Below are 24,231 nucleotides of genomic sequence, written 5' to 3' on the forward strand. Positions count from 1 at the left end.
GTCACATAAGACGATATTTACATCCAAAAGTCATTCTCAAAACCTCACACAACAACGAATGGCGTCTGTTTTTAACATTACGCTCTTCCCTGCGTGAAGGGTTGCGTTTAGTTCTTGTTTTTTCCTGTGATCGCTGATAAATTACGAGTGTTTTGGCGTCTCATGCTCACTGAGCACTTACCCTTGTCAATGTGAGCAATATTTTTTTCATGGCACATTCTCTCCCGGAAGAGTGTGTCAATAGTTGAGTAGAAGGGGCGCTCCATGCAGGAATAATATGCGCACGTCAGCAAAGGAGCGCAAAAAGGGAAAAATGAGTGTGGTGACCCCGAGCCAAATTAGGGGGAGAAAGATAAAGGCAGTGGGAGAGGGCAAGGCCGTCAGTTGGGAGCAGGGGAGGGAAAGGGGAAAAGGAATGGATCCAATGTTTGCGTCGGGCTCAAAGAAATCCTTCGCAATTCCGGTGACAGGCTCGGAAAAATATACGTGACCCGGCCTACAGATTGAAAATTTCCCGAAAATTAACCGCAAATAATGGCCTAAATATATTGTGATACAGCCAGGCATTTTTTATCGGATGAAGAGATACTGCGGAATTAGGAATCCGTGCGAAGTTCGGAGCAGCCAGTATAGCCGACCTAAATTCCGAAGTATTGGAATTCGATGAATAGAGAGATGTGCCTACTGAGCAGAAATTACACACAATACCCAGGAAATTGCTCTTGATTGGATTAAAATGTAAAAACCCATTAAGTTGACAAGTTTAAAATAAATCACAGTGGCCAGAATGTATTAAATAGAGTGGATATAGGAAAGTTTCGAGTGAATGTGCATTGAATGGCCAGTTATTAAATTTTAAAATAGTGAGGTATGATAATAACTAAACAGTTTAGAAGTAATTGGAACCCTTACTGACTTTTTTTGAAAAACAGGAGTAAAAAAAGGATGCGTAATGCCACCGTGGTTGCTACACATTTAATGGATAATAGTGTGAGACATAGATGACTGGATTAGCCTGTATAATAATCGAAGATATAATTTAACTGTCCTTCTATACGCCGACGATACAATGTTTCTGTCTGAGAGCCCTAAAAATCCACAACTTCCATTATTAATTTATTGATTCAAAAATAATATTAACATTGAGGGTATGACCGATTCATAATTAGTTATGTTTTGCGAGAAGATTTGAAATAGACAGCACAGTGAATTAAATTGGCTAAATAATGAAATAGATGTATACTACCTTGATCAAAAAGTTCCCGGAATAACCACCGTGTGGCGCTCCCATCGTTCCGATTTGAGTTCTGTTTTTTTTTGTTAAATTGGTACATCTGTTGTTGATATTCCCTTTAAATCTTAGTGTCATAACTTGACATTTGCAAAAGTTACGTAGCCAAGAGTACATCTATCTCTGTGTGTGTTGGCGATTTTTTACAATTTCAGAAATGGATTTAAATTTGCAACAACGAACTTGTATTAAATTTTGCGTAAAAAACGGATTTAGTGGCGCACGGACGTTGGAAATGTTGGAAAAGTGTTTCGGCAACGATTCTCTAAAAAAAACGGTCGTTTACCAGTGGCACGAGCGGTTCAGAAGTGGTCGTGAGTCAATCGAAGATGATGAACGCAGTGGCAGACCATCGACATCGAAAGTCGGTGAAAAAATTGATAAAGTAAAAGAAATGTTGGTCAATAACCGCAAATTAACCATCAGAGAAATAGCGGAGGACTTGAACATTGCCTATGGATCCGCCCAAGACATTGTGGTTAATGATTTGGGTTTTCCGTCGTGTAGCATGCCAAAAGACCTCAATTTCATGCAAAAAAGAGACCGTGTTGACGTCGCAAAAGACATGATTTGCGAGGCTGAATCCGATCCCACATTCATCAAAAGGATCATTACTGGAGACAAGACGTGGGTTTATGAGTACGACACGCAATCCAGACATCAGGCAAGTGAATGGCGTTCACCAAATGAGCCGAGACCAAAAAAACCACGTCGTTTTCAGTCAAAAAAGAAGGCAATGCTGACGGTTTTCATGGATTACAACGGTGTAGTGCATCATGAATTTTTGCCAGAAGGCCAGACAGTAAACAAAGAGTATTATTTGGGCGTTATGAGACGTTTGCGTGAAGCAATTCGCCGAAAGAGACCAGAAATGTGGGCAGAAAACTCGTGGATTTTGCACCAATGATAACGCACCGTCGCACAGTGCTATCATTATTCGTAATTTTTTGACGAAAAATGCAACAAATACCATCCAACAGCCACCGAATTCACCTGATTTGGCTCCCTGTGACTTCTTTCTGTTCAATCGAGTTAAAAAACCATTACGGGGAACGCGTTTTAGCAGCCGAGAGGAAGTAATGGAAAAATCGCAGGAAGCACTGATGGACATACCGAAAACCGAATATAAAAAATGTTTCGAGGATTGGATCAAGCGCTGGCATAAGTGTGTTGCAGTCGATGGGGATTACTTTGAAGGGGACAATATAGATTTAGATGAATAAACTTGTATTTTTAATTTTCTGAATAAATTCCGGGAAATTTTTGATCAAGGTAGTATATTGGTCAAATGCTTGCGATACATGTCGGGATGGATGAAGAGATGAAAAGACGTGAAAATGTTGGCAGAAGTACTCTCGATATAACGTGGAATACATACATGCCGACCCCGGTGGCGGCGGGGTAACGTCCTCGTCTGCCATTCCAAGGGTCGCGGGTTCGATTCCCGCCTGGGTGAGTATCCCTCCATCTAGGGCTTGGATGTTTGTAAATGTGACCATTGTTATCCTTGTTAACAGTTCGATGTAAAGGCCAAAATGTGCTGTTTTCGGACTAATACTGAATAAATAAATAAATAAACGATTGAATATGTGTAAAAGTAGAAAAAATGGTTTTGTGCTAGTATTTTACTTCACTTCACGCACTTGCATGAAAATTCAATGTCTCAGACCACATATGTCCACTAAATGCGATGGATATGGGGAGCTTGAGAAGTGTTTGGGTTAAAAATAGGAGAAATAGGGTGAGGAATGTATGGTTCGTTAAAGAGTATGCACTGGATTCACCGATAATATGCAAATACAAAAGGAGTTTGATTCGCTCGCTAGCATAATTACTTTGAGATAATCGTTGAAAGAAGAATGAGAGATGGCTGAAGAGTTTGAGAGGAAGGGATATACCGAGAAAGACAAAGGTGAACGTGTTGGAACAGACTCCCAATCTAAGAAAATGAAAATTCTCAGGTGCAGAAGATCATCTATGAATACGATAGCTGTCCAGAAGGTAGCTTACGTTTTGAAATAAAATATGAACCTAATGACAAAGCAAAGTTTTATTTCAAGTATTTCTTCTCAGTATATCTTCAAAAGCACTTCGGGTGGAATGTGGAAGTAACATTCCCCCTCAACACGCATGCGCAGGTTTGAGGTCGTTACATTCATCCAGTGTATTTTGAGAAGCGGAAACACGGATACGTGTTTTAGTGCTATTTCAACGCGAGTTAAACAGCGTGACTTAAAAAGTGACTGCTACTGAGATTCATCGTCGTTTAAAAGGCTGTTTATGGTCACGATGCTGTTGATAATTATACCGTAAATCAATTGGTAGTATAATTTCGTGGTTTCGAGCCCGGAAAAGCCATAATTGTTGATGAAACACGCAGCGGACATCCAATCACTGCCACAGACGATAAAAATCGCAAATTCGTCAAAGCTTTGATTCAAATGATCGGCGAATCCTTCAAAAGCGTACCGCAAACCATATTGGAATATCCAAGAAACGTGTCGGCTGCCTTATTGAACAATTGGGATACCGTAAAATCTGTGCACGATGGGTGCCACGCCGTCTCACAGGCGAGAACCATTAACGTCAATTGGAATGATCCGAGCAACCCTCATTCCCCCGATCTTGCGATTTTTATATTTTTCCTCAACTCAAGAGAAACCTCGAGGGTAATCATTACACCTCGGACGATGAGATGAAGGCAGCTGTCAATGACAGCACGCTTTTTAACTCGCGTTGATGTACATCCGTATATACGAGTAGATACCTATACATGGGTAAATTAAGGATACATTTACACATACTCTCATACTTAAAGTAAATGACGGTGAAGAAAGAGAACAATAAAATAGGGAAGTCTAAGCAAAGAATGAGGTTTGTGGGAAAATCTGGGGAGAATGGATGGGAAAGGAGGAAGGGTGGAGAGAAACCCGACGTCGGCATTAGCGAAAGGCGCCAAGGGGTCCGCAGCTTAATCATAATCTCGTATACGTGTTTTTATCTAAGAGAGGTCTAAAATTCTTTCTCATGGAATTCACATAATAATTTACTTATGCATAATGCTTGTTTAATTGACTCATTTCTCCCTCCCCCTCCTGGCTTTCCTTGAAACAGCGACAAAGTTTAAACAACTTAAAATCCATAATATTTCGGAATTCTAAATATCTCTGTCGCTGTGGCAAATAAATGTTACGTGCGCTCCCCGAACGAAGCATAAAAGTACATAGGTATCGCCGCCGCCGCCGGATTGCGGACTCTGAAGTGAGCACTGAAGAGACGCCAGGGCTCGCTCGTTCTCACGAAAACGTTGGCTGTGCACAATCGAAGCACCGCGCCTCACCCCGTGAGAACGGTGTCACAAAGCACGTAATACCGTTCCCCCATTGCTTGGGAATGAAGGCGCCTGTAAAGCCCATTCGCCCGCACTGCCAATCCGTCTCAGGTGAGGAATTTGGCGCAGCCGTCTTCGCCAAATGCACGTAGCGCTCTACATAACTCGTGCTGCGACACCTTTTACACTCATGCGGTTTTTTTTTTCTTTACGAAAATTTCCTAGAGGGTTACCTCCCGCTATTCCTACTCTAGACGCAGTCAGTACCAATGACGCCAAATAATGGAGGTCTTTTCAACGGTAGCGTATGTTCTTCCCCAGCGCATAAGTCGTTTCCGATCTCAACCCAACCTGGCGCGATTGCCATAGTGATAGTACACCCGGAAACGTAGTAAATATACGGCTTCCATGAGAAAAATCGGATAACGAGTGGGCTACGAAGTAATCATTTAATAGACAGATTCATGAAGAATAGTGTGCAGAGTTAGCTGAGGAAATTAACCGTTGCGCTCAAATTTTTATTTGAAACCTGGCAATTTTTAATGCTCATTACTACTTCATTGTGTTCACATTTTAGAAAAATTATCTGTGCGTAACTTTTTATTAATACTAGAGTCCTATCGTGCCAGTTACTAGATGTGTTTATTCTCGGCCCTCTTCAAGTTTTTTAGCAGTTTTTCACAAACCCTTTGATTGGAAATATATTTTCTCTTCAGCGTGCTTTTGCTCAAATCTTAAATTTTGCATATTTTTGCTAATAGTTATTTACATTTCATCCTTTTGGCTACATTTTATCGCACGAAAATATTTTATTCATTCGTTTCCATCTTTTATGCCAATACATGTTCCATCTTCATGCATACAGTCTTCAAGTCATACATTTCTACTCAAAATGTTGAGCTATGATAAATCGTAAAGGAAACAACAGAGAGATTGCAAAGCCTCTAAAATAAACCCTGTATCGCGGAAGAAGCAATATGATCTGACAGAAGTGAAAAAATTAAAAGTATTGGAAACATAGAGAACTACGGTGGTTCAGTAAAATGAGACATTAAATTAGCGACAAGGTAATAGCATAAAGAGAAAATGGATACAGTCTTAGGAAGAATTAGCACAAAATAACCTGGTGCATGGAATCTTGAAGCCGCATAGACATGTATAGAGAGTGAAAAAACGTTTCAAGAGACATGACGCAAGACGCAATTAAATTTGAGATAAGAACGATGAAAATCAAAATTACGAGAAGACGGTATGAGCAAGGTATTATCGAATAGCATAGCAAGGGTAGAGTCCAGAACATCAATGTTGGAACATTAAACAGCGTTGACACAGACTTTTAAAAGGAATGCTAACTGACATGATGGATTAAATGTAGCGGCTAACAATCAGCGAGGAAACAAGACCTGGCGTATCTGGCGTATTTAATTAAATCAAAGAAAATGCAGTAGGCTTTGGGATCCGAAGAAAAACAATCAATGTTTTGCGGGAGGCAGGGTATGGCGGTGGAAAATAGTATGCTCGGCTTGGAGCATCGGGAGGGCATCAGTAGAAGACAAGCACATAATTGGCCAGTTAAAAAGTAGATGTGGAAAAAGAATTTTCATATTTAAGAACCAGGATTGGAAGTACAAAATAAAATAATGAAGATTAAAAAACGGATCAAATGACCATGGGAAAATTGAAGAGGAATGATTTCTCCTTCTACTGCTAAGTGTAAAATAGTTTCAACATGTGTAAATCTGTACTCCTTAAAAATAATTGAGTAAATATCAATAACATCGCTAGATTAAAGTTTGCGCCTGGTTGGTAACCCGAAAAATTTTAGTTTTCCTTAAGGATCAGCTACAACCACTATATTATTTAGAAAAAATGGGTGCGGTGCCAAATCCTTAATTTTAGTTTAAATTCAATTCAACTACTGGAACTATTTTAGTCAAAATTGTTCTAAAACGTCCCGCTTAGAGCTCACCTTATCCATAAGAGATTAGAAAACCCTTGATAATCCAAAGTCCAGTTTCTACGAGTTGAAGAAATAACTGAGATTATCCATTGAAAATTACATTAACAGCTACAGAAAATTCGGTAATAGAAGTTATTACAAGGCCTTGAATTATTTTTTTTAATTTTTCCCCTGCTTACTTCTGCCAATTAAAGCAGTCTGCAAAAGCAGCCTGTTTGACGGGCTGACGTTAATGATGTGAGTGTAACATCGCCAGGCATAGGTAAAAAAAGCTCAAGAAGCATCCAACCATGGGCCAACATTTAATGTAACTTAATTTACGAAGCCGTGGTCGCCTGAGTAACTGGGAGATCTATAACACGAGCCAAGGCGATCGTCCTGGATTTGCGTATCGATTTAAGTCTTTAGCAGGATTGAGCTTAAATACTGGCAGTGATGATCTTGTGGGAAGAATAATAGGATAACAAAGGCGTGTGTTGGAACGTCATATCTCAATTTGGAGGGGGTTTATGTCGAAACTTACCCGAATCAAATTGTTATTAATCTAATTTAGTCAATTAAGAAACTATTATTAATCGATTATTTTTTATTATTAGATTGATATGAGTCACCACCTTTCAATCGAGATGTGATCCAGCTAATTTGAAAAATTTAACCAACTTTTCAAAGCAAAAGAAAACACAACTAGGTAATTAGCGTCAATTAACAAGGAGAGGAGATTCAAAATGTTTTGAGAATAAGAGAAAAGAGAAATTAGTAGTTCCAAAAATGTTTTCAGACAATAACTCAAGGTTAGAGAATTGTTCGTTTATGCTTCAATGGCTCTTGCTTTGGCGCAATAATATACAAGGTCAGTCCCAAAATCAGTAGGACTTATTTTTTTCCGGATAGACGGACGGACGGGCGGCGGTTTCTCTGAATGGGTTTGAGAGAAGGGGGTCTCAGGAAAGGCTGGAGGCTGGTGGCAGTTGACTCCCAGCCTTTGCGGTGTGCGAATCGTTCATTTGCAAAACCTTTATGAATTTACCTCGTTAAGCTAGAACTCATAAACTACTCATTGGAACAACGATATGCCATCAAATTTTACGTGAAACTGGGAAAAAGCTGTAAAAAGATCAATGCAGCTTATGGTGATAACACCATGGGTAGATCAAGTCTTTTTGAGTGGCATGAGTTGTTTCGGGAGGGATGGAGGGAAGAATTTGAAGACGCCGAACGTTCAGGACGCTCTTCGATCTCAAAAAGTGACGAAAATCTTGCAAGGGTGAAAGCTTTGTTGGACAGGGATCGCATATTAAGTGTTCGCATGGTTCCTGATGAACTTGGCATCCCTAAAAGTGATGTGCATCGACTTCTGACGGAAAACATGGGCATGAGAGAGGTGTGTGGGAATTTGGTGCCGCGAGTGATTTCGGACGAACAAAAGGAAACTCGCACGCGGATCTGCCAAGAGCTTCTCGACTAATATAAGTGAAGATCAAAATTTTTTAAACAATGTCCCACCAAACTTCCTCTTCCCTTGCCTCAAATCCAGGCTGAAAGGCTGTCACCACGATTCGGCGGAGCGTTACAACAGGCCGTGACGAGGGAGCTTAGCAGCATTCAGGGCACCGCCTTCTAGAAGGCGAACGAGGCGTAGAAAATCCGCTGGCAGCGGTGTGTGGAGGCATAAGAGAACTATTTCCAAGACTCTGACAGTAATTTTTTTTTTAGTCGACTAAGTCGTACTACTTTTGGGACAGACCTTATTAAATTATCATTCACGGACAAGAAGGATCACCTACTTGGATGAAAATCTTATCAAGAATCACGTGAATTTCCACATTTGTAATGTTTGGGATTTACATATTTTTTCTTCCTTAAACGAAAAATTGCACACTCCTGAACCTTAAATTATAGAAAACACGCATCTTCTTTACAATAGCGCGGCTAGTCTCTAAAGTTACAACAACTATCTCAACCCGTGGAAACTTAACCTCCCTCGCATTCTTGGGAATGAATTCACCCTCAGTGTTTACTGTGGGTTAATTATTTCAAAAACTGTATCGTGGCGAGGAGAGTTGGGCACTTACATTGGCGAATGAGTACAATTCCCACCCTCGGTGACTCCACTGGATACCTTAGTGTCTAGCTAAATTGTGAACAAGTCAGGCTAAATAATAAGTAAATTACGAAACTTACAATTAAAGTGCTCTATAGATGCAAGAAATATACTCGCTAATACCACTTTCGACCATATCAAGAATATTAGAGTTGTCTTTTGATATCACCCTTCTCTTTCACGGCCAGATTCGTTCCTAGAGGACTTAAGATATCCATTGCGTGCCGCAGCTACGAAAATCAAATCGGCGTTAGGAGGATCGAATATTGGCGTCGTGAGTCTTCAAATACAAAAGGAGATCCGCCAAAGGAAAAACGAAAGGACCAATTCTTCGGAGAACGAAAACGAGACTAAAAAAAAGAGAAAGTGGGAAGAAGAAGGAGGCTAGGGCGCGAGGAGAATGTGGAAGACGCTCCCGGGAAGAATTCGGAAATAAAGTTGCGGAGGAAGAGAGGGAAAAGGATGTGTGGAAGGGTCGATGGAGGACGGACTCTTTTAAGGAAAAGGCTCACGTGGGCGCGGTGCGGTAGGAAAGGAAAGGCGGAGGATGGGGACAAGAAGGATGGGGCCGGTGGAAACCCACCGCGCCAATATTGGTGGGTGCGCCCCTACCATACGTCTCCCGCCCCAACTCACCCACCCCCTTCCCTCCCCCCCTCCGCATCGCCTAGAGACACAATAACGGAGGATCGGGAATGGGATGCTGGGTCCGAGGGAGTGAAATATAAGACGCCACTCTCTCGGACGAAGAAGAAAGGAGAGCGGGTGCGAGGGAGTTGGGGGAGATCCCGTTAAAAGGGACCGCCGGAAGTGAGTTTGGGGCTCTCGCGAGAAGAGGTGGTAGCGGATTAGAGAGAGAGAGAGAGAGGAGAGGCCCACGCAAAGCGAAGGAGGAAGACAGGGAGGGATGAAATGCACCGGGGTGCATGCAGTGGGGTGGAGATGAGGGGAGAAGGTGACGCGAACCGAAGGGAGGCGTCCGTTTAACGTCCGCCTTGGAACGACCTGCGCTAACGCCAATAGCGCCATCGACGCGTCATGGCAACCTATTTTGATGCTGAGAAGGGCTCTTGAGGAGAGGTAAAACGGATTTGGGGGGGGGGGGGAGAGGGGGGGTAAGGTGGAGAAGGGGGGAGAGGAGAAAATTCGACTCGAAATGGACCGAGGTGGGCGATTGCTCACATCCGACTTCACATCAAGAAAGAAGGTACTCTGCACCGAAGAAGGTACGCGCTCTTCGGCAAATATTTACTCGCGAAATCCCAGTATGGGAAAAATTAAGAAAACCACTCGCTGCTAAATACAGAAAAATTAAATCCCCTGCGTAAAAGAGTTAATTTAGGGTGAATTGTAATTTGTTGTGGTAGTTCATAACTTATGACAAAATGCAATCTGATGACAGTGGGATTTCGTTCTATTGTGCTTTAAACACTTTACTTTATGCTATTTTTTATGCATAAATAATTAAAATTTGCACTGAAAAAAGAATCCAAATGAACTTCTTTCTATATTTTAGCGATAACTTCAAACGTTGATTGTGGACAAAATTGAATTCCGCATGTATACTTGGAAAAATTGGCCTAATTGGTATGATTCACACTGACCATAAAGCAAATGACGCACTGTCAAACTAAGTAATTTCTGCATTTGTTTTTCTTTCCTATAGTAATTTCATAAGTCGCATTACTAGGCATCTTGTTGGCAATTATCATTAAATACCAATCAGAAATCAATCTTTGCAAACGACAACATTTTTACACGGCATAAATATGTTTCAAAATAATATTATAAAAATCAATACGAGATCTCAAATAATATAGTCACGACATGTAATGAATGACCAAAACTATGAGCACAAGAGAGAGCACTCCTACTTTCTAAAGCTTTGCTGAGTATTCTCTGCCTTTCCTTTATTCTCAGGTGTATGCTATTTACGGCCAAGATTATTCAGTGTCATAAAAGCCATGCATGAAAAAATATAATTTATTAATAAAAACATTGAATTTGCAACATTCTTAAAAAGCCACTACATCAGTCCGTTGGGAAAAATAAAGCCTCTCAGTGATTACTTTAATAGATTATATACGATTCAAAACATTCTGCTAATAATAATATTGCCTGAAGAAAGAATAAAAGCAAACTAAAGGAGTTTTTTCGTGGAATTCACATTTAATTTTTCGATAGATCTGCAATGCAGACCTAGAATTCACAAAGAATTGGTTATTTCATTTATTATAATTCCGCAAACCACAAATGAGAAAAGAAGCAGAATATCGGAGATAAAAAGACCATAAGTTTTACCGCCGCTAAGTTAACATCCCCGAGGTCTGTTTGAGTTCAGGAAGGGACGAAACGCATGCACGCGGTATCAGCAATGAAACCCCAACGGAGCGGAATGAATAGCACAGATACTTTTTGCTTTTCTTCGGGGATTTTGACAAGGTTTCGACAGTTGAAAGGGCGGCAAGGGTTACGAGAGTCCTCCAGAATTGAGGAGGCTGCAGGAATGAGGGTCTCTCATAAAATTTACATAAGTTAGACGGTATAATTAAGTGTTATGGAGAGAGATTCGGATTGGATAATAACGGGAAAGGTATCAGGCTTATCCCCTGCCTCCTATTTTATGAAACTTGTACGCCACGCTGGTAAATCGAACAAGAGGCAGGGGATGGGCATGAGCCATGATAGCTACACATTTACCCATAAGAGAGTAACCATAACTGAGCACATTACATATCTAACGTATGAATTATGAGACATACATTAACATTAATATAGCGAAATTATTTAGTTACTCTAGATGTAGGAAAACATATGGGGATCGGTTTGGTGAAGTGGCCAGCGTTTCCCACTCAGGGAGCCCGGGTTCGACTCTTAGACACAGAAGATTTTATTTCCAGGGGTATCCTGATCACTACTTGTGGTACTTTGTGAAGAGCACATTAAGTGAGTGCATATTTAGAAAATCACTTGCGCGGAAGATTTTAGGAAAGGTTAGCATTACATTCAATCTCAAAGGGGGGCTGTTACGCATGCGGTGGAGAGGAAGGCAGAGGAGAACTGGCATTTTGAGAGGCATGTAAGTGGCAAAAAGATAAATTAATATTAAATGATGTATTAATAATTTTAGGATACAGTAATAAATGAACATGGGGCAAAAATGATTATATTATGCGGATGTGCTTTAAATGTTCACGATGATGGCCAAAAGCACGGAATTTAAACACATTCATATAGTGATGAGTATACCGCCTCATAGAATGAATAAATCCAAACAGATCAATGCGTCAATTCTTCATGATGGATCTAATTATCGCCGTTAATTTAAGATCCCAAAAGTTTCATGAAAAAACTGCCGTGAACTAAAGGACCACCTAGGCTATCGTGTACTCGATTAGAACTTACGCACCAAATACTATGAGTTTTCCGAAACGCGCCAAATGTCTCGATGATTATTACCTTTGTTTTTAAAAATGGAAGATGTGGAGCTATTGGCTGTTAAAGAAATAATCTCAAGGAAGAAGATCCTAAGGCCAATAATTTTTATTGGCCTTAGGACCTTTGTTTTTATCTAGAAGAGTGAGAATTTTACCTTTTCCATAATATGTATATGACTACCTCTAGAACCTTGAGTAAGGTTGCTTGAAATATTATTTCAAAAGAATAACCGAAAAAAATTAAATTCAAGGCAGAACAACATTCAATGTTAAACCCCAAATTCAAACCCCAAAACATGAACATCCTTAATATGTATCCGAAAAACTCATCAAATACCAATAAATACTCATAATAAAGTATTCATCACGCATTACCGCAATATTTTTACCACAGAGCTCTAACAAAATGAAGATTTGTAATTGGAAACTAAACATTAGATTTTATTATTTATGGCGTTTCGAAGAAAATTATTTGGCAAATCGAGTCAAAGGCCTAATCATCTACCCGCAATATGAATAACATAAGCTTTTCGCCGTGATGAATGACTTACGGTAAAGTAATAATCAGACTTTGATTTGAAGTTTACTTAAACTCGTTCAATTTATCTCAATGTAGAGTTGGGCATATTTCCGAAAATCTCCCAGGTAACAGGCTGTCGCAGCTCCACCAAAACTTTGATTTTCTTCCTCGGGGTATGTGTTTAATCTGTGACATGAATGCATCAGGGGTAACGACGCGAAACTTCACGCCTTCCCACGCGAGCACGCACGACAACCCCGAAAGTTGTGCCGCCGCTGGTAAAATATCGGTGCCCTCCGAGGTGAAGGCCTGTATCTCCGCTAAGCCACTCTCCTTGTAATCAACAATACACTCTCTTCCTTCCCTTGCTTTCACCGATGCACGAGATGTCGGCCGAAAGGATTTGCCGCAGACGCCGAAGGAATAATTCAAACCCCAAACTATGTGAGAGGACGTTGGAAAGGACTTTAGGGGAGATGGACTTTCAAAGGCGGAAGAAGGTTTAAGGTACACGAAAATTTCGAGACCAGAATTGGAAAACAAATGTCCTTTGAGAGGCTCTGCTATAAAAATCTGGAGGTTTTTCTCCCTTGAGAGTTCCTCGAAGAGACTGCATAGGGTAGTTCTCTCCCGTTCCACAGGAACCGATTTCCTGGCGGCTTACCTTCTACCCATTAGGGTAATGTGGACCTCACAAAGGCGCGAGCGAAACACTGAAGATAAGACATACGTTCTAGCATACTCGTAAGTTAGAGACTCTTTACCTCAACTCCCTCGCCTATTTCAAAGATGAAGTTTTATATTTTCTCTAAAATAATATGGAAAGTGTTGAAATGGGAAGAGTAGTTTCGACCAGGTTCAGAATGGTCGATTCACCTTTCGATTTAATTTTCCATTATTCCAAATTATCTATCATCACTTCACTCGACTCCAAAAGCATTTTTTTTCATTTTGCCTAAGGAATTCTATTTGCCACTTCAAAATTCTTTCAGCCAGGTCCACTGAAGCTTGTAGTTGATTTTTCAAAAATTTTCGAATTTCTCCATGCTTTTCGGAGTCAAATGTACGATTCTGAATCAAATTTCCTCAATGGACTTATCACATCATAACAACCAATTTAAAATGAGAAAATTTTTAACCGCCATGAAATGATATCCGACCTAATTATCTACCTGATGCCAACACATATAGGCATTTGGATTAAGTTTACCCCATACGTATAAAATGATTGTCTATTTGTTACTTTAAGGGAATGGAAAACAAAAAAATTAGATTGCATTATGCATTTTAGAGTATGACAAAAAAATCGTTGAACAACAGTAGGGGTGTCAGACTATAATCACCAGGGAAATGACAAAAAAAACTTCAAAGAGTAATTATTCCGATATGAATTATTCCGACGCAGTTGTGATAAAATTTTGAAAATGGTGTTGAATGTAATTATTAAATACAATCATTCACCAATTTACTCCCATTTCATTTGATTACCCATAAAAATTTGCGCAAAAACAAAACATTATTATTTTGACGAAAACATCCCCCTTCCTCCATTTATTATTTTTTGCCGCGCGGAGTGCGGTTTCGGCAGAGTATCGAGCAAGCACATTCGCGGAATTCCCTCTCCACCAAATTACCTCCCTCCATTGAAGCTTGATTCGAAGTCCGACGGGCAGGGGTGGGAATGGAAGGGGTTGTGGGGCGGAGAGAGAAAGAGAGAGAGCCAATTCCGGGGAGTGATCAAGGACGAACGCGCAATGGCGATCGGAATTCTCGGAATTCCCAACCACACCGTGCGCTTCCACATCCCAATTACCACCCATACACACACCCTCGTACGTATACGGCACCTCGTTTGCTTACGCCCGGAAACAGCAGACCAGTCATTCCCGCTGCAGCCTTCCTATTTTTCTCTCGAAGGAAAAGAATGATACGGAAAGAAAAATAATATGGTTCATTTTTGTCTATCTCCAAACGAGGGCAAATTCTTTTTTGTGTTCGCTGAATTTTCCTGGAAATTAGAGCAGATGACGACCTCCCATCACCTCCAGCTCCGATTGACGAGGGTGCCGATTTTTCTTACTCAATGTAGTGCAAGGTAGGGCACTGCTCACATCATTAGTTCACTTCACTGGGAGATTTTTCCAGTACGCGCTTCACAAATTCCTGGCCAAGTTTTTTCCACTGTATCATTGTTAAAATTCAGATATAAAGGCAAAAGTGTTGTTTCTGAATTAATGTGAAATAAGTAAATATATACGGGCTACGTCCCATCTACATCTACATAATAACACGCAAGCCACTGCAAGGGCGTATGGCGGGAGGTGTTAGGACACCACTTCATTGTTGATATAATAAATTTTTGTGTTACTTAATTGAATTTTCAGCATGATATCATACATTATACAAAATCTTCTTCATGCATTTAAACTGTTCCCAAAACTGCTTCGACAACTTTTGACGCCATTAGACATAAATAGAGGGCCTAACTGACTGGTACAAAACAACTTTACAGTGATAACTTGTGATGAAACTGGTGTCAACATGAGATCATGAATAGACTTTTCTCAGAAGCGCGGTCGATATATATTCCTTAAAGAAACTTTGTTCAGATTTTGATTAGAGTTAATTTATTACCTATCCCCAAATAATTAGTAATACAATTTATTAATTAAATACAATGAGAGATAACACGTATCCGCTCGCCTTAACACTTTCATTCCCTTCGTTGTTTTGCCTTCGTCTTCTCATACCCTATACACACTTTCGTCGAGTTAAATACGTTATTTTCTTTCATCTTCCTCATGAAACACGCATTTTCCCTTCAGACAAATTTCTAGAAACTTAAATGCATATTTCAATACATTCTACATTCCAATTTACCACTTACTTCGAGTCACTTCCAAATATTACCACTCCTCCCGCACCATGCTCAACACGTCTTCAATGGTCTCTGTCCATAGCATTCCCTCATCCTCCGTCAAATCTGTGACCCAAAACACTCTTATAGGACCCAAACGTTTCTCTCTTTTATCCTAACGATTTTCTTCACCCTCGTTCAAGCTTAGAGCCAAATCCGTGGTTTTTCCACCATCATCAATTGTTTATCTTTCCGACGACTGGTTCGCCTCTTCAACTGTCCCGTGACTTAGATATCTATCAATTAATTTTTGGCTCCTTGTTTCGATCCCTTCCATCATCTGCGTCTCGTTGCACATATTTGGCCATCCGATATGATTCTTTACCTCCACCCTTTCTCCAATTATGGTCTTTAGCAATCTATCGTTCTTCAGAACATGTAGCATAAGTCTCACTACTCTTCTTGTTATTATTGCCTTCTATAAAATTCTCTCTTCCAAACACTTCTTCATTCTTATAATCATTCATTCCTTTTATCCATTTGACTTGCAGGATTCTGTTTTAGCTCCACACGCCATCACCTCCAATATTCTTTTCCTTGCTGTTCCTATCGTCCAATTGTAACCGGCAGAAAACAGACCCCATGCACCCATTTTTAATTAATCGTTTCCTTCTGTTTACCCCATGCCGTTAGTGGATGCTTATCCTCATGCATCTTCCACCACTGTTGACCTTCTCTCTCCCATCCCCTCTATTGATGCATCTCTACGTAATTATCCTAAACAAGGGATAAGCGACGCGGTCACCTTTAAGAGGGCTATTTCCCGAATACACACGATGAAGAAGTGGAAATTCGAGTCCCCGGTCGTGGTGAGTGATGTATATTTTTCCCTGGGTATCTCCCGCAGTAGTGTTCCCGCACGTGATCAAGCATAAATTACTGCCACGGTCTTAAACGAAGTTGCACTTTTAATCATCTTGAATGAAAATCATTTTGCGTGCTTAAAAGTTGCCGTTCTGCTCGAATCGTGCTGATGTACCAGCGCAGTTATCCACACTCTCTCATAAGGAAATCATTCGGTCGGGTAGCGGAGGAGGAGAACGATTATCATCCACTTCCCGGAATCCACTATCTGCATTGTGCCCATATCAGCGCACGACGGCGCTTCAAGTTATTTCTCTGGCGTTTCCTGTAATTCCCTCGGGAGTGAGTGAATTACAGGAAACGGGCGGCATATTTCACGTCCTTCCTTCCACGTGTGCGCATAATGCAGAACGTCTACAAGATAAATGAATGAACGCAATCAACTTTTCTCTCGTACTTTAAATAAAGATAAATATGTGAATATGAAGACTGAATGCCATGAGATTATTAAGTGTTATTCGGAAATTACAAAAGGGATCACAAGTTGAATCAAAAATGGCATCAAGGACTTAATGGAGGAAGTATTTATCCGTCAAAATATCAGAGAATATTTGATAAACTAATTTTAAATACAGTATCAACCTAACGTTTAATCTTAAACCCAAAAGTCACTACTGCAGCATAATATTTAATTTTTAAAGCTTATAAAATTTCCCACAAAAAAGCTCCAAAGGGCTGTCATTAAAAAAAAACGATGTTCAGAATATTCGAACTTTGGCGCGCAGTCCTCGTTATCTTGGCATTATTTAAGTCAGTTAAAAATTTTCAAGAAGGTCTCACTTTTTTCTCTTTCATAGTTGAACATTATGATGTTGGATAACTGGAACCTTTTTTACCGAAACACATCTCTTGAGAATATTCATAATATTCAAATAAAGATGCCAACGTGTACATATAATTATTCAGCCAGCTAATCGAGAAAAGTATCTTTTTTTATAAAGTCTTGTTTTGTGTCCATAAGCCTACTGAGTTTTTTAAGGAACCCATTTCGCACAAATAAAATAGCATTGGTTTAGCAGAAGCAGGAGTACCAATGGTGAGCAATGTAGTGATTTTCCAGGCCAAAAAAAATCCTCGTATAAAATGTACAATCACGGAAAACTGCATCCGTAGCCTCAAATCTGCGATTTGCACTGCCCTGCATCAAAAGGGATGCACTCGCTGAAAACTCCTGGGCTAAATAAACACTTTCGAATTCTTAAACCGAATCTCTTTTCACCCCGGTAACTCCAGTGATCATTACAGTGGCAACCTCGGGAAATGACACTAGATGGCAGGCCACAGTAAGGAGTGGTACCATCGAATTAGGGACACGAAGAAGAGAGTGAGGAGGAATAGGAAATGGTTGGCTTGGTGCCAAGGTTCTGCCTCACCTGACAAGGAGAAGGGGACCGGAAAGGGTTAAGGCGGGCGTGGAGAGCGAAGACGCGGTCAGGAAGAAGAGGGATAGGTGGCGAGGAAAGAGAAGAGAAAATTTTCAATTCAATTTCTGAAGGCGAAACTAAATCAGTTCTACAAGAAAGAAAAACGTTCACCTCTGACTCCTCCTCTATTTCTATGACCCGGAACACCATGCGAAGCACCACTCGAGTTCCCACCCCGTCACCCCCCTCCCACACTCTTCCTCCCTTCCCTTCTCCCAAGGGTTATGGCGATCATGGAACTGCGATCGAGCATAATGAAACGGGGAGTTTGAATGGACAATTTCACTCTTCTGGCCATTCTTTCTCTCTTGACCTGAATCCAAGACCAGCTCCGGAGTTTTGTCGGCCGCGGATGGGCAGAAAAAATATCACGAAGGGATACTGCGCCCATGCTGAAGAATAAATCGACTTAAAGAAGGAGAGGGAGCACGTGAAAAGGGGGTGAAGTGAGGGGTCAAGGGTATTCGCCGGCGAGGGCTTCCATCGCGACGCCCTCTCCCGCCGCCGAAATCTTGAGGGAAGCGGATCGGAATAGCAATGACATTCCCCGAAACAAAAAACAGCGCGGAAGCAAAAAACGGAGAACGCTGAGGGAAATACTGGAAGGTTATGAGTTTAATAAAGGAATTTGTTGCACTGCGAAGGGACCCACTAAGCAAGTAGAAAGTAAAAATCTGTAAATTTATGGGTAGAAACAGTGAGGTTTTTAACGCGCTTTCCGGGAACCGGAAATTACATGTATGTAATAGGAACTCGAGCAGTCAAATACTACGCTTTGTTTGCAGTTGCAAAAAAAGTTCTAGATTCGCTTTTATCATCTTTTTATTCATCTCACGTTTTGCAAGTGATGCATAAATTTCCCGTGTGGGACTCGATCTAAACACTTCGTAAATTCGCAGAATGTCGTATTTTTTTGTCTGTTTCTACATCTTTGGCTTTGAAAAGTCATTGCTGTAAAAGCTCAAACTATATTTTATGTGGTTTGTTCTCTAAATTCGTATCGGTTACTGAAAGTAATAAAGACATTACTGTCAAGGAATGTCATGTTGCTTAATATGATTTTTTATAAAATGTTTCATGGTAAATAAACAAATGAACATCGTCCATATTTATACTTTTCCGTCTACGTTTTCATGAAGAGTGGTGTCCAATTCATGGCGACACCCTTGTAGCGGCTCGCGGTGGATATTATTAAATAAGATTCAAATGTAAAGATAATCCCAAGTCATAAAATCAGGAAAAAGTTGCAAGATCAATTCTCTCTGGCACCTACTTCACTCCATTAAGTTCTGGCACCCAAAAATATTCACAGTATGTATTTAGCCGTGGGCATCAAGAGACACGGCTGGTAACTATGCAGACTATTGCTGAACCCTACCCTCTACGAGGTTGCCATGCCACCACCACTAATGTATTACACTGCTCAATTTTCTTTCCACGCCCACCCTCAACTCGCAGGAGGAACATTTGCAGATAAGACTATTTTGTAGGTAGGGAAAATACAAAAAAAAACATTGCTATATTTTCTAAGATTTTAAATTCACAGAAGCCCTAATTGCTACAATATTATTCAAAAAATATGACGCCATAACCTTTGGCTCATATTTCTTTTTCTGATATAGTTATTTGTGTAAAAATCATGAAAAATATAGCCTCATATCTTCGAGTGAATTTTTCGGCGAATAATGACGGAATGGTTATTTTCATTCACATTTCACAGCGTCCCATTGGTTTGTTTATCGGCAAAAAACGTTTTTTTTCATGACAGAGTGACGATGGTTTTTATCGATTGAACACCGTTTACAATCTTATCCATTAAAATTCAATGACAAAGCTGTTATTCCGACACTTTCAATTCCTTTATTTCAATCAGATTAGTTAATAACGGAGACGAAAACTCTTGCAATCTTGAACATGACTTGGAACTTGAATGAGGAAGAGTTCCACAACATCACGACTGAATCTCTCATTTATATTAGATTAGTTAAGTTCAGTTATAGAAAACATTCCCCAATTAAGAAGAAAATGTTAATATTTTTTGTCTAAAATTTCTCATGTCACTAACATAAGCCTCTTAATTTTTAACGGCTACCGTTTGAGATTAATGGGCAGGCGCTGGATAAGTATGCTCAACGCGATCGTTGGAATAATGCGTACAGCGACATATGTTTTGAAACTGCATTTTAAATGTAGAAATAACTGATTAATCAGAGCAATAAAAAACGAGTATAAATAGAAGATAGAATTGTAATACTTTCTTTCCAATAACACCATCCATAGATCCAATAAATTTTTACGAGACTTGAAGACCTGAAAAATTGATGGCTAAAATTTTATTTATAAGCGTTTTATGCTGAAATCCTTTCTAAAAAAATGAGCGAGAGAAAGAAAATAAAGAAATAATTTACTGGAATGATATACGTAATTTAAAGCTAAATATAATAAACAGCGACTCGAAAAATCTATTTTAGTTCTTATATAAAATTATACAAAATCCTGTATAAGTGTAACTAAAGTGCCATCAAACCTTCCAGAAAAATCAACAAAAATGTAATATGAATGAATGCTTTCTAATAGGGAGTTCATTTGCCAAATCTTGTTGACAATTGATGTTAACGCAGCGAGCCGTTGGGAGGTAAGCCTAACATTCGACCACGATGAGTACGCCCACTGTTTCCGCCAAGAGACTCACCCATCATTTGTTTCCTTTGCCTCTCTCACCAGGAACTGCTGGGCGGGGAGCTGACCCCTCGGAGGCTCCCGCTGACGTGGGTGCTGCCGCCGCTGACGGGCAAGCCACCGCCGGGGGCCGAGGAAGCCTCGGACGCCCACCTCGTGTTCCACGACGACTTCGGCGGACTCTCCACCTTCGACTCCCGCTCCGGCACCATCTCACAGCTCGTGTCCAACCACACTCTCGTGAGAGACGATTCCCATTCGCGCGGCCCACACGCGAGGTCCCTCCCGACCCGAAGGCCTCGCCGCGGAGAGCTATTGGCGCGCACGCCGCTGTGTTTCAAATAACTCAGTGTATAGCCCGGTCGATGAAGGGAGAGGGGTGGAGAATATTGAGTCAAATGCCTGAGAATAAATCAAAAGCACTTACCTTAAATAATATAATTTACCTGCATAATAATACCGACATTCTATAGAATTTGTGGTACATCAACTCGAAATTTGTGGTGCAAACATTTGTGCGTGCTATATTAGCAGTAGAACCTTATGGATATCAAGAATATTCAACTTTTTCGCATAATGATTTCTTCTAGGGTTTCCAGGTATACATTTATTCAGTATTTATCCGGAGCTTTGACCATATATGCCGGAATTTTGATAAATTCTCTGACTTCCCTAGACAACCACGGCACTCATTAATAACTATACAAAAACGTATGTAGTTTGCATAGTTTTTTCGGGAAATTAGGCTGGGATACGTATATACTCAACAAGTATGCGTACTGACTAATGCCGCCATATCCTACTGAGGTAGTTGATAATTTAAGAGGTAAAAAAAAAGAAAATCCTAAGTTCATTATAGTAAATATGTAAATTGTTGTATTTCTTACTACAATCTGAGAACGTATTTTATTAATACATGTACAATATCATTTCTCCATTCGATTGTTTAGGGCACCATAAAATGCGCCGAGAAATACCGGAAAGCTTTTAATAACCAGTGCTATCAGTTAATAACCCAGATGGATTAGGCCCTTAAATCGCCTAGGGCTTAAGTGATTGAAGGGGATATTGCCATTTAATTATTGTGAGATTCATGGGTAATCTAACGTATTTTTTCACTATTGCATCATCTCAGCCATTCCACGAATAATAAATTTTATTTATCCTCGATCGCGAAATTACACATTGTGGAAATGCTCATTAATGAAACTTTCACTTCAGAATCATTTAAGCATATATGAAACTGCTAAAAGAGTTTTCGAGTGCGTGTATCTTTTCATTTTATGTTCAAATATCACAAAAATTAATAAACCCAATGGCCGTTAAATTTTTGTTCAAAATAAACAATCATTTGAAGATGTCATTAGGTGCGAGGGTAATCCCAGAATTACCCGCCCAATCAAATAAAACACAAATTATTTTAATCGTAATCCTAGTGAAAAATTCTGTCGCCAAATCAAAGCGCATTTATCTATTCATTTTTCTAAAAAAAAGGTCACAGTTTATTGTGTGAACGATAGCGATAATAATTATGGAATGAGGGAGGTTCATATCTTATGGATTCTTACAAAGAGAGGGGAAGGCGTAAAAAATAACCGAAAATAGACAAACGTGAATGGTCCCAAAATGCATTACCAGTTGCATAAGAAATGCTAACTAGGCACTTTTAAACGTAAAGCTTCTTAATTATGCTCAACGTGATTAAATATGCATGCAAATTGATTATCAAACATTGCAATTACCAAGATAAAATTACCCCGTTTCGCGACCTTCTTTAATAGGTTAATATTAGTTACATCCTTCTCCACATTTCGACAAATCGTGTTCTCAGATATTAAAACACCTTTCCAAAAACTCCACCTCATCGAATCACACTTTGCTAAACTCCACATCAAGGTTTTAATCTTTATTCACTGCTCTTCGAAGCATTTCCAGCAGTGAAGTTCCCTAAGGCTGCGATGCTCGTTAATCTTATCCCGGGGAGTGCGCGGTTTTCTTAACAGACCCGTTGGGGGTAGGATAGAGGGCGGCAGAAGCTCCACAAAAGCTTTCCGGCTTTGTTTCACTCTAAAGACGCAGGAAGGGAACATTATCGTCCATTGTGATATTGCTCTCCGATGAAGATGGTGAAACCTAATACGTACGTCTGAGACAAAACTCAATTATGGCAACAACATGTAATACCGAACGCTGATGTCGGTATGAGAAAGATGCCACATTAACGTATACATGTTCTTGCTATGACATACGCATAAGCAGCAAACTTTTGCTAGGGTTATTCGTGGAAAAAACTATGGTACTACCCAGTCACGCCCATAAATTCTATGTAATTAAATTATTTATTTATGTAGGCGACAGGGAATCGATTTGAAGAAATTAACCTTCCAGCAAAAGTTACGTTCAGTTCATCATAGTTTAAATTACATAAACTTAGCCACTATTCGCTATTTTCTTATTTGTACGGCAAACATCAACACACAAGGATACAGTGGGGTTAGGATACACCTTACCCCGGAGATATATGTATTTAGTTTGATAAGTAGCGCAAAATTAATTAGAAACAAGCTATTTAACTAAGCAATCGATTTAGTGTACTTTCGGCTTTAATGTGGACAATATATTGCAAGTAGTGCTAAATAGCGGGGCCTCATAATATTTAAAACGTTAGATTCGAAATACGGGGTGAACATCCTCGTCCATCTGTCAAAGCCACGTTTTAATTAGGAAGAACGCGATAATGAAAAAACATGTCAGCATCTTAAACCTCTGCAGACCTAGAGAATTAGGGTTCAAAGACAGAAGTGTCATTCTCTTTGGTTATGCATTAACGATGTTATTCAAAACAGTCCACAGGTTAGATTTTTGCCTTGGGAACGACGAATTTGCATAATTATGAGTCGTTTCATTTCGTCACATGATTGTACTACTAAGTGCTCTTTTCCACATATCTGTAAAATTAAAATTGTTACAGATATTATCCCGAGCAAATACTCTTTATCAACAACCTAACCTATTTCTTGATCCATCAAAATCACATTAGCCCGCTGTTTATCATGATTGTGTTCACTACCAAATAAACTTCTGCTAGATATCAATACCTAGCAAATTTTCAACTACATATTTCAATTATAATGATTTATTCATGGATGGATGGACTGTCATTGGTGAAATCTCACCGAATTACTTCTCATAAACCATAAATTCATAAAATAGAACAGTATCTAATTTTGACATAATAACGGGTTGTTTTCAACCTTAAAATATACAGATACCCTGGTTGGAATCTCTCAGTAATTCATCGCCCTTATTTTGTTTTCACAGAGACAATTGGACGTGCAGGGATACTACCCATCGGCAGATTTACGTTACGTTCTCTTCAGGCACAATGTTAAAACGGTGAGTGCTGCATTTTTTTCCCTCAACCATACTATCTGTTTTACGCGCCATAGCTAAAAAGAAAATCCTCCCATTTAACAAGCATTTTTCAATGAAAAACATCAATTGTCTCGAAATGCTTTTTAAAAATATGCCCTCTATGCATTACCTTAATAGTCCGAAACCCACCCGCCTGCATTTTTTTCAATACTGAAGAAACAACTTACTTCCTTCGAATGTAGAATTTCTAAATTTCCTTTCACTGAAGAAACCCAGTTATAGTTTACATCCACTGACCCCAAGGACCTTCCAGTCTACCGATATTTTGTCAC

General features: G+C 39.8%; 1 protein-coding gene across 1 annotated transcript in view; it reads left to right on the forward strand.

The window, feature by feature from the left end:
- LOC139687572 (inactive dipeptidyl peptidase 10) overlaps window positions 1-24,231 on the forward strand; it is a 599,750-nt gene that overhangs the window by 532,396 nt on the left and 43,123 nt on the right. Inside the window, exons 4-5 of the mRNA XM_071584792.1 lie at window positions 20,570-20,764; window positions 23,846-23,920. Coding sequence (XP_071440893.1) covers window positions 20,570-20,764; window positions 23,846-23,920 — 270 coding nt within the window. The remainder of the gene's footprint in view (window positions 1-20,569; window positions 20,765-23,845; window positions 23,921-24,231) is intronic.

The sequence above is a fragment of the Hetaerina americana genome, unplaced genomic scaffold, assembly GCF_022747635.1.
Source record: "Hetaerina americana unplaced genomic scaffold, ioHetAmer1.1.p SCAF_1, whole genome shotgun sequence".
Taxonomy (NCBI): domain Eukaryota; kingdom Metazoa; phylum Arthropoda; class Insecta; order Odonata; family Calopterygidae; genus Hetaerina; species Hetaerina americana.